The sequence below is a fragment of the Gopherus evgoodei genome, chromosome 6 (genome assembly GCF_007399415.2).
Source record: "Gopherus evgoodei ecotype Sinaloan lineage chromosome 6, rGopEvg1_v1.p, whole genome shotgun sequence".
Lineage (NCBI taxonomy): Eukaryota > Metazoa > Chordata > Testudines > Testudinidae > Gopherus > Gopherus evgoodei.
In genome coordinates, this window is record NC_044327.1 from 108,841,578 (window position 1) to 108,855,559 (window position 13,982).

The window sequence follows — 13,982 nt, forward strand, 5'->3', positions numbered from 1 at the left end:
TTTTCTGATGGGTACAGAAACTAATATATGCAAGTACTACGTGTTGCAGAAATTGAAACAAAAACATATATTAATACGTATAGCTATTTTCATTGTAAACACCAAAGGAAATGGTTATTTTCAACTGTGAGAAATTTAGTAGCACAAGTCCCATTGCATTTCAGTGAGACTTGTGTGCCTAAATTCTTTAGATGTTTAGATGCCTTCAGTTGTCAGGTTACTTGCATTACTTTTTTTGTTTTGTTTGTTTAAGAAATTGTACATATTGACAGATGAAAGGCTATCTTAGAAAATTTGTGACAGGCAGCTATTTTTAAGCAATTTTTCTGTAGATCGTTAAATTCAATAATTATAGTCATCAGGAATAAACACACAGTGAGAGTTGGGAGATCACATAAATTTAATTCTCAGTGTGTTAGCTATGTGCGCACATGCAGAGAAAATACCTTCCAAACCCCATGAAATAGCTGGGGTGTGTGTATGTGTGTGTTTGAGTTCCCCTTTTATGAAGACTAAAATAACTGGCGCAAGTAGCTATATAGCTTGTGCTCAAAACTTATATTTGTACAAACCATTTAGGCATCCACATTTTAAAAATGTCATATGATGAAATGAACAAAATGTGAATGAATTTTTAAAAGTGTGATTCAAGCTGTGTGATTCAGATTTTAAGTTTGATGCAGCTTCTATTAACAAAGAATGTAACTGCAATTTGTTTTCATGGAAATTTCTTAGCATTGGCTCTAGGGGGAGTTAAAAGCCATCTTTTCCAAAGAACAAAAATAAGACAGGGCAAGACAAGGGGATTATTTTTATAAGCCGGGAACTAATGCTAATTTAAAATGTGACTTGTGCATCATAACATACATGTTTACTTCTTTTTGTTTTAGAATTATGAAATGTATTTACCTGATCTTACTGTGTATCAAGTTTCAGTAATTTTTCGATAAGTTTTTTACAATTTAGTTCCTACACTTTCTAGAAATATCATCATTCAGTAATAAGAATCCTTATTTAATTTCAGGTATGTTTATCATGGAGGATGACCGGTTTGGCAGTACTTCTACTAGCACATTTTTCCTGGATATCAGTGAGGATGCAGAACAAACGTTTTATGACAAACCTGGACCCTTAAAGGATAAGGATCGTAATCCTTTTCCCTTTTTTGCTTCTAGCAGATTTGTGAAGAATCGCATCCTAAATTCACTTACTTTGCCTAATAAAAAGCATAGAAGTAGCAGCGATCCTAAAGGAGGCAAACTGTCATCATCAGACAGTAAATCAGGCTTGAGACGAAATCGTACAGTAACAGAGCCTTCCAGTAGTATAGACTTTACTCCTGGGGATGAATTCACTCCTGGGTTCAGAGTTCCTAAAATCCATACTTTACGCTTAGAAACTTCATTCGTTGGGAGCAAGCACATGGAAGATACAGGTAGTACCCCAAGTATTGGAGAAAATGATCTAAAGCTGCCAAAAGGTCTTGGAAATGAAAATCACAGGGAAAACACAAGCAGAGAGAGACTAATAGGAGATGGTTCTACACAAACACATTTCAAGAGTCGTAGCTTAAGTTTTAATACAGATACCACAACAAGTGGCATAAGCTCAATGAGCTCAAGTCCGTCAAGGGAGACGGTGGGTGTAGACGCTACAAATGTAGACACTGACTGTGGAAGTTTGAGTACTGTGGTAAGTACAAAAACAGTTAAAACAAGCCACTATTCAACACCACAATCTAACCACCTGCCTCTTTCAAAATCAATTTCTGTATCCCTGGTGCCGCCAGGGTCTTCTCATACGCTTCCTCGAAGAGCACAGTCCCTTAAAGCTCCTTCTCTTGCTACCATAAAGAGTCTTGCTGACTACAACTTTAGTTATACAAGTTCTCGAGATGCCTTCGGCTACGCTACACTGAAACGCTTACAGCAGCAAAGGATGCATCCTTCACTGTCTCATTCAGAAGCCTTAGCATCTCCAGCAAAGGATGTGCTGTTTACTGACACTATTACCATGAAGTCTGGGAGCTTGGATTCTCGGCTAACGCCAAGCAGGTAAGAGGCATCCATGCTAATTTATTATTTCACAAGCATAGCTGCAAATTAAATGAATTTTTTTTTCTCATGAAAAATTACTTCTACAACTTTCTGCTAATGATAGGTAACATTCAATGTCTAATGATCCGCAAATCCATTGGAAGCAGTGTAACTGTGTTAAGGGAATAATTAGTCTACTAGGGATCTGAACTTCCTAATTGCTGTTCTAAAAGGCCCAGAATATACAACTGTCTTCAGAACCCCTCTGCCAGATAGACCAGTCACAGGAACAACTATTTTCTTATTTATCTTGGTGGTTTTTCCCATTTAACTTTTTTTTAATTGTTAAACACTAATAGTACTTAAGCGGAAATAATGATTCAGCCTGATCTCCCTGTTTTCAAGCAATGAGAGCAAACTCTTATTTTCTTGAGTTTCTCCCAGTGTCACTTACTGAGGTTTAAACTGACAGCACTATCTTTGGATTAGCCCTGGATTAAGTCGAGCACAGGGAGACAGTGGGTGAAATTCTTGCCCTACTGAAGTTAATAGGAATTGTGTCATTAACTTCATTGGGTCCAGAATGTCATCCGTGGGACCTATTTTTAGAGAGTCAGTTTCTCCTTTATATTAGTCTGTGATGTCAGACATTTTGAAGCACTGATTAGGCCATTACATAAGATGTTTGTCTCATAACACAGAGTCTTGCCTTTATTAGAGAGAAACTACCAGTTGCGGAAGTCCCAGCACACTCTCCCTTTTTATCAGGTCACTGTCCCTGGACTCTGTTTCCAGAGCTTTGTCTTTTGTATTAGTCTTTGACTACTGTTGTCTCAAATTTAAGACTGCTCCTGGCAGGGAGAAGTTTTCTAGCTCTGTTTTTTTCTGTCTGCCCCTCTCCCTCCAACACACACATCCTTTCACCAGCATCCTGGTTGATGTGACAGAAAGGGGAGAGGTTACCATAGTTGTTTCTTCTCTGGAGCCTCCTGACTGCTGCACAGGAGGCAGGCATCTGGTGCTCTGTCTCCCATGAATAATTCTAGCGCCTGCTTCTGTGGCTCATTTCTTTCCCAAGCTGAAGCAGCATGAAATAGGACATATTTGACTTTCTCATATGTTCTAAATTTAGGGGCATAGTTTAGGGGGGGAGGGATAGCTCAGTGGTTGAACATTGGCCTCTAAACCCAGAGTTGTGAGTTCAATCCTTGAGGAGGCCACTTAGGGATCTGGGGCAAAAAATCAGTACGTGGTCCTGCTAGTGAAGGCAGGGGGCTGGCCTTTCAAGGTCCCTTCCAGTTCTAGCAGATAGGTATATCTCCAATTATTATTATTATTATGATGAAAATTTTGATCTTATGATAGGATATGGTCCTTTTTTAGTCAGGTGTAATTTGAGAGGTGCGTAGTGCCCACAACTTCCATTAAGTTATGATTACTGGGCATCGTTCAGGTCATGCTCCAAATCATCATATAAGATCACACCTGTTTTATTACTGGCTAGACCTCAGGAAAATGTCCTCACTCTTTACCTACACTAGTGTTTTTTCTTCTGGTCTTCCCCTGAGAAAAATAATTAAGTTCATAGGTTAATATTAAATTCCTAACTCTGAAGTTGGAAATGAGGAAAATAGTGGCAAATAGGTGTCATTACAACATTTAAAGTGATATGCCTGTTTTGTGGTGTTCACTCATTGTAATAAGTAGTTGTCTAGGTCTAGATTAATGGCATAATTTTTTTTCTGCATCAGTTGCTACTCTAATTAGTGCTGATACACAGAGATACTTACTAGAATTTGATATCAAGAATAAAATCTAATTCCCCTACCTGATTTAACTGTGAGACCAGCAAATGAAGCAGTGGTCCTACAGGTGATCTCCTTCACTACACAACCCTGATTCATGCATGGAGAGGTCCATCCTGTATACTGAATGTGCCAGGGGTCCTGTGGAAAAAGTAATATTTGATCATATAATTAAAGATTATCTAGTATACACACACACAGGGGGACTGAATTAAGGTTGCACAGCTAATTTTAATGGTCATATTTCCTAAGCTTTGAGTGCTTGACTTGGCAAACAGTGTTCTTTTAACATAGTTTTTTTATTTAATTTCCTATGTTTTTAAAAAGCAAATGGGGAAGGAAGAAAAAAGAAATTTAATTATACGACATAATGTTGACACCCATATGGGTCATTGGTAAGGTTGAGACCTTTAGATCCACCACATACCTCTGCCACTTGACCTAGCAGAGTAACTGACAGGTGTTAGTACGTTGTCCTCTATTTGGACCAGTACTAAAGGGGAATGAGAGAGACAGTTTGCCAGATACCTGCTGACAGCAGAGAGATGGGGAGACTCCAGAATCTTTGGTTCTGTTCCAAGATCTGTAGGGGGAGTGCTCTAGTGGGCACAGACTCTTCTTCCCATTCCCTCACAGCATGACCCCTTCTGCCCCATCCCCTCCAACATGTTCTTGTCTCCTCCTCACCTCCTCCTTATCCCTCTCCGTCCTGTTCTTCCATAGCCACTCCAAGTCTCCATTCCTCAGAACTCTTATCCCATTGATTAGCCAGTCCCATTTTCCACTACTTGGCACCTCATCTGATCTCTCTCTCTCCCCACTCACTCAGTCCCAGGTCCTGCATTCACCATCATCACTGGCTCCCAGTCCCAATCCCTGCATTGGTTCATCTCATCTCACTGTGCCCTTCACCCCCAGCTCCTGTCTGTTTTTTTTACCAGTCAGTACTAGTTTTCCCCCTGCACTCTGGCTCTTTATCAGATCTGTCTCCCCTCTTTTCTCCCACCCCACTGGCTTTCAGTCCCAGGCTTTTGCATAGCCCGTTCCAGACTTCCCCGTCCCAATTTTCCTCTCCTCACCAGTACTAGTCCACCCTCCCAGGTTCCTTGTCCCCATTTCTTCCACTCTCCATCCTTGGGTACAGATCTTGTCCCATCTGCTTTCAGTTCAGATGGTTTTTTTCCTCCACTCTGAGCCAAGCCAGGGTAGGGAAATCATTGAGCACAGAGGAGAAAGAGTCCCTGCTCTCAGTTCTAGCACCTAGACCTGGAATGGCCTGCAGCAGCCCAGAGCTGCAATTGTAGGAAGAAATCTGCTCAGTACCAGGAACACGCCCAGTGAAGACAGATTCTTTGGAGAATTTAGCCCAGGGATGGGCAAACTTTTTGGCCTGAGGGCCACACCTAGGTGGGGAAATTGCATGCAGGGCTATGAATGTAGGGCTGGGGCAGGAAGTTGGGATGCATGAGGGAGTGCGGGCTGTGGGAGGGGGTGCGGTGTGCAGAAAGGGGCTCAGAACAAGGGGTTGAGGTGCAGGAGGGGTGGGGGGCGTGGTGGAGCCTCAAGGCAGGGAGTTAGGGAGTCGAGGTGCAGGAGGGGGTGCACGGTGTGGTGGGGGGGCTCAGGGCAGGGGGATGGGGTGTGGGGTGCAGGAGGGGGTGTAGGATGCGGCAGGATAGCTCAGGGCAGGGATGCAGGAGGATGCAGGGTGCAGCAGGGGGTTGAGGTGCAGCAGAGGGCTGGGGTGTGGGGTGCAGGAGAGATTTGGGGTGTGGGCTCTGGCACAGCGACGCTTACCTGGAGCAGCTCTGAGGTGGCAGCGGTGCGCACTGGGGGCCAGGGCAGGCTCCCTGCCTGCCCTGACGCTGTGCCGCTCCCAGAGGCGGCCAGCACCATGTTCCTGCGGCCCCTGGGGGGAGGGGGGCAGAGGGCTCTGCGCGCTGCCCTTGCCTGCGGGTACCTCCCCCAAAGCTCTCATTGGCTGTGGTTCCCCATTCCTGGCCAATGGGATCTGCGGGGGGCAGTGCCTGCAAGTGAGGGCAGCACACGGGGCTTTCTGCACCCACAACCCTAGGAGCCACCCTTCCAGGAGCGGCCCAGGACCCGCAGCACAACGAGGGTGGCAATCCCGCGGGCTGGATCCAAAGCCCTGATGGGCTGGATCCAGCCCATGGGCTATAGTTTTCCCACCCCTGATTTAGTCACTGAAATCTAAAATCTCTATTGAGCATGTATGAAATGTGATTTTTTTCTTCCCCTCCTAAGACTTGTAACTTGGCCAAATTTGGGCAGATATCAAAAGTCACATCCTTGGCACAGAGGCCACCCCTTGACAAATGTCAAGTCCTTTCCCCAAATCATAGGGGTGCTAGTTTCCCAAATAAAGGTGGTCAGACATTTTTTTAACATTGGCAAAATGTATATTTCCTTGACCTTGTTCTTGGAAATAGATAAACTATTTTGACTGAAATTTTCCAAAAGAAATTTCAGCCTGAAGCAGACACCTGGAATGGAAAATTTAAGCCCAAGTGGTTAAAATTTGGGCAAGTCATAAGTAACTGGAAATGGGGCCTTATATTGGGATATGTTTGGCAACCTTAACAGAGGTGGTACTAGCAACCCCCACCTATTGATGCAGAATTTAAAAAGGAGTAATTGTCAGAGGTTTGTCATTTGTTCTTTTAATTATCTTACAGGTTCATGAAAGCTTTAAGTTATGCCTCGCTAGATAAAGAAGATTTATTAAGCCCTATTAACCAAAACACACTGCATCGTTCCTCCTCTGTTCGGTCAATGGTGTCCAATGCTACGTATGGTAGTACAGATGATTACATTGGCCTTGCTCTCCCAGTGGATATCAATGAAATATTTCAGGTATGTACACAGCAGTGTGTTTTTAACTGATGTACAGAATGAAAATGAGTTTGCATTTATTTTCATGAGTAATGGCAAAACTTCCCCCATTGATTCAGTATTCTGTTAGGATGTGTGAAATTCTTATCTACCTCAATGAGGAGATCTACATACGTAGGAATAGCAGGATACTGAAATTTCTGAGTTGCACACATTTCTGAAATAGGGACACTTTCCTACCTTAATTATTTACAGGAAGGTTCCAATCAGTTGTGGTCACATGGTTTTGGAAGGCTGTTTTTCATTTAAATTAACTGTTCTTAGATAAAAAGCTAGTGAATTAAAGTAGAAAACCTGTGCTTCTTGAGGTTGAAATCTCAGCACTTGCTAACAGCTATGTATGTGATATTCCTTTATGCTTCATCACAATAGGACTTCCTGTTGACATTGTTTTATACTAAAATTGTCATAATCATTTTTCACTCCCTCCATCTGCACTTGATCTTTCCTCATGAAATCCTTCTGCCACTCCCAGTACACTCCCCTCATTAAATAATTACTGCTTTATTTCTCTTCTCCTCCTCTACATGCTCTCTCGCCTGTTTTCTCTTCTCTAACCCTTTGTAGGTCCTCTGCGATCTCATTTCTCCTCTGCTCCACTTGGTTGTTTTCACTGGTGACCAACTTAGAGGCTCTTGCATGTTCTTATCTTCCCTGATCTACTGATAGGCTATCCCTTTCCCCTCCGTTATCATTCACTTGACTGTATTTCTGCCTTTCTCATCAAACCCTCCTTCAGCAGAATTTTCCTCACTGGCTTCCCCTCCTTTTTGTTGGTGGTGCTGAAGGTTCTGTCCTTGCCCCCACATCTTACTGCACCCTTTTCTTAGGTAAACTTTTTCTTTTAAGATCTGCCATCTCTCTGTTGGTGGTTCCCAAATCTAACTTTGTATCCCTCCAGTAATGTTCTACAACTTTCTCTGCCCATACATATACCTAAATAGCTGCACAGATGATAACATACATATATGGACATCAAGCTGCCAGCTCAAAACAACTGTAGTGCAGTGTGGAACTCTGTTCATCCCTAAAGCACTCTTCCTCGTTTCTGTTAATAATTGCACCAACCTCCCTGTTACCCTGCTTCACAAACTTGATGTAATGTTTTTACTGTACTCTTCAGTGCACACGTTCAGACTTGATAAATCTTGCCAATTCTTTCATACTATTTGTACAGCATCTAGCATGATGGGGCCCTTATCCTGACTGAGTTCTATAAATGCTACTGTAATCTAAGTAATTAATAATTTATCTTCAAAATGTGACCCATCTTCTGCACCACTAGTGATAAAAATCCCAGTTGATGCCATGGCTATATTACTCTCCTGTCCAGCATGCTGTATCTAAAATAATCTTCCTTGAATGTCCCTCACTCTGCATTTCTGCACTCTTTTCTGATCATTTTTCATCATATTCAAACTCATTCATTCTCATCTTCATGGCTGCAGATACCACTGCTAGTGCCTAGTTCTCCCTTCCCTATCCTGACTTCCAGCTCAGCGCACCTAGCTATTCCTAGGGATGTGTAGACTGATCCTGTGTGATGCAGTTTCATTCCTCCTTCAAATTCCTGCTCAGGACTCACTTTGGTTAGACTTCCAGTACTGATCTCTCACCAATATCTGTTCTTCTATCAAATTTTGTTCCTTCAAATTTATCATATAATATATTGCTATACAATATCTAAAAATTATATACACAATAGATGAAAAAACAAAGAACTAATAAGCTGTGTAACTACGTACAGTAATTTATTCCTTGATTTTTACTGTTGTAATCCTCCTTCCAATATTTCCTTTCACTGTCTACCATTAATTGTTTTGATATACATAAGGGCTTGTCTACATGTGGGAGAAAGCCTGCAGTAGCTGTTAGTGCGGAGTAGATGCTGTACACTAATTTCCTATGTGAACACTTTCTGGGCTCTCTGCACGCTAATTTCCCCATGTAATCAAGCCCTTACTTGCATCTTAAACTCCATGGAGCAGAGTTCTGTCCTTAAAGCCCCTTTCACATGTATGATATTGTAGAAATATTTGTAGGTGCAGCAAATGATAAAATCTTCAGGTTATTGTGTGCACTTTGTTGATTAGCTATTTAGATTATAAAAATGTAAATAATTGTGATCATCTTGTTTTATAAGCTTCAGATTCCAGCTGTTCAATAAAATCTAAAAAAAATTCTGCATATTAGTTCAAAGATCCTTTAATGACTTTCTTGAAACACTTCTGCATAACTTTCATTTAAAATGTTTCAGGTTAAGGAGATTCCTTATTTCCAAAAGAAAACCATGCCTCCATTTGATGACCGTGGAACTAAAGTCTTTGCATCTGATGTAGGAGGTAGTTGTTTTTTCTTTTCAATACCATTTAATTTTATATAGCTTGACATTACCATACTTTTTTTTCTTTCCTTATTCTTCTTGAAAAGATTATTCCTAGCTGTTCAGTTTTGAGAACTGAATTTAGATTTTTCAGGATAACGGAGCATCGGCCCCATATCACATCTTGCTTGCAAGGTGTCCTGGTATTGCTTGGAAGCAAGATAATACACCAGGGAAATGAACTAGAGCCCAAATGAGAAACAACTGATCATGATGGGTTTAGAGAAAGCAAATTAACTGTAAACCAGACAGAAATTCTCTCCCCCATTGATAGTAAGGTATGTCTCCACCAATTGTTGCTCACTGTTTGTAACTTGGAAGATGGGTTAGATTCCCGTTTCCTCTGGATGATCATCTTTGCCTGCTTGGTAACCTGACTTTCTTGCCATAAGCATATTCAACCACCATCTCATGATCTTCTCTATTTGTGTATTTCCTGGTGGTATTGACCTACAAAGCCTTACCACTTATGATTTTCCTACTGAAATACCACCTCTCTCCTTGTGACATATTGTAACAATTGAGATCAGCAGAGGCGCTCTAGCTGGACACCCCACCCTACTCCAGTATGGTGTAAAAGATGGTGTTCTTTTGGTGGATAGAGTGTTTCCTTTAGGAATGTGTTTCCCTCTTAGACCAAAATAGTCAGGATCCACTGACCTTCAGGTCTCACTGCAAGACGTGTGTTTTTAAAGAGCTACTGAAGAAAGAAATGTTGTTAGTGGCGGTGTAAAGGGAAAGTGGGGGATTTGGGTTATTTTTGGGCTTCCTCGTTATTTACCTGTTATGGGGTTGTTTTTCTTCTTTGTTGTGATTTTAACTGTTTGTCAGCAGCAGTTGCAGTGTCTTGGTAAGTTGTGTAGTTATTAAACTTATCACATACAAAAACTATTTTGATTGCATACGTCAGTTTGTTGCTCCAAAAAAGAGGTGGTCAAATACCTGCTTCTATTTTTGTTTATTGACTTTACACCAAAGTTTCATTCTTTTATTTTGAAAGGGAGTCAATATTTATTATGTATATTTTTTGCATTATTAATGTTGAAATAAATTCATTATTGGCTGTGCATATTTTATTCAGTTTGAATGTGCAGTTGAATTTATGGATGTATTTTAATTTTGCAGTAGTTTGACTGACTGTCTTAGCTTATAAAGAAATTGAAGTTGTATGGGATGTTGTGAGATTTATTACAGAAAGAAAACCAAAGTTTTAATACTAACAACTCTTCTTGGAGATATGCCACTTCCCAACTAAAAATATTTTGTTGTTTTTGGCTACTTTTTAAAAGGGATTTAATTAAAAGAATATAATCTTAATTTACTTTGATCTTGCTTTTTTCTGATTTCTAATTGTCTACAGGCCATCCATCTGTGACTGCGGATGTTGTCAAAAGTCCTTTCCAAATGCTTAAACAGCAGATCAGCCTCACAGAGATAATGAATACAAGTCGTTCAGATGCCTCTCAGTTTTTAGAAAACACAGAAGACACTGGGTTACAGGAGCACACAGATGATAACTGCCTTTATTGCGTTTGTATCCAGATACTGGGATACCAGCAGAATAACAGAGTGAACACTGCTTATAGTCATACAGGTTAGTTTGCCTCCATTACTGTCTACTTTTATTTATGCTTCAGTGGGATTTATATAAATGCTGAATAAAAATACTGATGTAGTCTGTTGTGAAGATGAACAAAAATAATGCATCCTTTTTAATGGTTATTCTGTCTTTGTATAGCACTAAAGTCTTGTGCAATGAGCAATGATATTTCTAGATTATAATTTCCCAATTTTCTGCTGCTTCTGTTGGTGTTCATGCAACTGTGTGCATACATTCTTTTTCAATTTTTTTTAAAAAGCTCACCAAAGAAGAAAATTATTTAAAATGTGAACATTTGAAACCTAATTCAAGCTTGCACATAGATCAGCATGCAGAAGATGAGACTCACTTTCAAACCAACTGGAAAAAAAATACTTTTTTGCATGTCAGACAATATGTATGTTAAAATGGAAATAACCAGCTTATGCTTGGACAGAGAAGAGATGCAGTGAACAGAAGGGGATTTGGTTGTCTGTCTTCTCCAGTTACTCTGGTTTGGAGTAGAATAAGTCATAAGAGGTTTTTCCACTTTGCTCCCAAACCTGCTTCTGCAGAGTTTGCTGGTGTGTGCCCTTTATGGTGTTTATAGTAAAACAGATTCTGCTAACAGAACTTCTAATCTCTATAGGTTGGGTCTCCAGCATTTCACCATGCTGATCTACTTTGGATCAACCTTAAAATTTAAAGATCTGAGTTCTGTTCCCAGTACTGCCACAGATTTCCTGTGTGAATTTTTTGGCAAGTTCAGTGGAATTACACTGGAGTAGTGCCTCAGTTCTCCATCTGTTAAAATAGCTTAATACTTACTTTTTCTGCAGCCAAGTCTCTTCCACAATTCTGATACATATGGGCTATTTGCCTCCTGCCTTCTGTTTTCAGGGGCAGTGTAGTGCTGTAACACAGCCCCTTCTGGTCTCATCCTGTTTTCTAGCTTGATGCCAGATCTTCTGCCTCCACAGCAGTAGTTCATATAGGCAATTCACTTTGCTCCCAACCATTTCTTTGCCAGCTTTAATTTTAATCATTTTTCAGGTAGTGATGAGCTTTTACTCTCCTGCCTCCTCCGAGCAGGTAAAAAGCAGTGTGGTGGTATCAGCCACAGGGATCTGACCAGTACAGGCATGATGGAGCACTCCTGCAAACACCAAGCTAAATCAGTGAGGCGTCATTTACAGGCTCTTCAGAGGGCCTGTTCACAGCCAGCCGACCCTCATGCTGCTAAGCCTGGGACTTAGTCAGACAGTCTTATTGAGTCTGTCCTTACCCTAAGGAGCCATGACCTAAATGCAGAAAAGCCTGATCAGGAGTCTTGGAGCATATTTGGGAGAGAATCAAAGGACAGGGGAGGACACCATCTGGCCAGCCCAAGGGGTATATCCTAGGGTAGACCCAGGCCAGAAGAAGAAATCATTGAGTAGAACATGGTGCTGCATTTCTGTTCCCCACCAGATGCTAAAGTGAATCGTAAGGTCTCTGGGGAAAGAAGTAAGACCATATGCAGTTCCCCTTTTTCTCAACACAAGTCTGGGGACTCTAGCAGTGAGACCCCATCCCGTAGGAAGAGGGAGTGGAACCCAGAGGGGGAGAACAGAGAGGGAGATCTATTCAGATCACTTAAGATAGAAGAGCTGCAAGAGACCCTGCCCTGGCTACACCTGAGGGTCAACTCTTTCAAAGCAGGTGAAAAAAGGTGTTTTTAAAAAACAAAACAGAATAAAAATGAGGAGAAAAACCTAGAAATCTAAGAGGTGTTTGTGCCCTGACTTAAAGCACCACCCTTTCTGCTCAGGAAGGAGCGCGCTCATATTCATGCTCTGAGTAGGGCATGAAAGAAATGCAGAAAAGGTATTTTCCAAATACCTGCCTTCCAAATCTTTGTCTGAGACAGCAGTCCCACTGTACCAATTCTTTGAAGGTGTGATCAAGAGAATTCTTTAATAAGGGTAAGCTTTATATAAGTAGGTATGCACCTGCCTTAGCTGTGTCAGCCCAATGAGCTGTTGGCTTAGGGGGACTTTGAGTTGGCTCTTGCAATTTATAGAACCTAGGTTAAAAACGCCATCACAAAAATATCAAAGGTCAGTGCTGCAGTGGCATCTATGGCAAAAGATATAATGATCCCATTCGAATGTGATTTCTTTCCCAAAGATGCAACTGGTAGAAAGATGGAAGCCACCAAGGGATTTTGAGGTATCCTTGGCCACCCTCAGAATGTCCATGGCCATTACATGCATCACAAGAACTACAGTGTCCTGGCTGGATTGACCATAATGCCAAGGGGGAGAGAGACATCCTGATTGCCGGTCTACCATTAAGAAAATATCCCTAGCAACAGCTTCTGTCACAGATGGCCCCCAATTGATGCAATGAGATTCTCAGTCAGGGTCACAGCATCCAGCTCAGCAGGCAGGCACCCTGTATGGCTGTGCCCCAGATTGCAGATGCCCACTTCAAACAAATCCTGTAGTCATCCAAATTCACAGTCTCTCAACTGTTTGGGGAAAAAGTTGGTTAGACTGTGGCAGACAACACTTCTAAACCAAAATAGTCCTTGGCTTTCCCGCACATACTGCCTTGATGAGGTTATACAAGCCCAGTAACAGAAATATTCTGTCCATTCTCCTCACAAAACTACCTAAGGAAAGGGCAGCAGGTTCATTCAGGAAAGCCCTGTAGTCATGGATCAGGCAGCAAAATCAGAGATGGCTCATTATGGCAATGAGCAAATAAATGTGCCTCTGTTCATATTTGGATCTAGGAAGCAGAATTTCTCATTTCTCAGGAGAATGGTCTCTTATCAACCACAGAAGTGGATGAGAGGTAGTAAGTTGATGTTATGCCCCAAATAAAGTTCCCCATCCCATCCTTTCTTCATGTAATCCCCCATCTCATACAGCCACATCAAATGTGAGCTTGTGCTAAATAAAATCCTGGATGTAGGAGCAAGAGAAAAAGTACCCTCAGAAGAAAGGTTCTTATGGCTACACATCATATTCTTAATCATCCAAAAGTGTACCATCAGGGTCGTCCTAGTTATTTCGACTCAACAAATGAAGATAGGTAGATTCTGGATGGAGACCCTAGCTTTGATGGTAGCATCCCTGTCCCAGGCAGTCTTTCTTGCTTCAGTGGACCTAGAAGATGCATATCGATGCACCCATATTTATCCATGCTACCACCACCTACTGAGATTTGTGTACGGCACAATCCATTAAAAGTACACAACTCTGCTAGTTCATTTTTCA

The 13,982-nt window shown here is 41.5% G+C and overlaps 1 protein-coding gene across 4 annotated transcripts in view; it reads left to right on the plus strand.

Moving 5' to 3' along the window:
- Positions 1 to 13,982, plus strand: part of RICTOR (RPTOR independent companion of MTOR complex 2) — a 177,286-nt gene that overhangs the window by 150,480 nt on the left and 12,824 nt on the right. For all 4 annotated transcript variants that reach the window (XM_030568019.1, XM_030568021.1, XM_030568020.1 and 1 more), the window contains 4 exons: positions 1,025 to 2,054; positions 6,538 to 6,715; positions 9,012 to 9,096; positions 10,498 to 10,731. In XM_030568019.1, the coding sequence (XP_030423879.1) occupies positions 1,025 to 2,054; positions 6,538 to 6,715; positions 9,012 to 9,096; positions 10,498 to 10,731 (1,527 nt within the window). The remainder of the gene's footprint in view (positions 1 to 1,024; positions 2,055 to 6,537; positions 6,716 to 9,011; positions 9,097 to 10,497; positions 10,732 to 13,982) is intronic.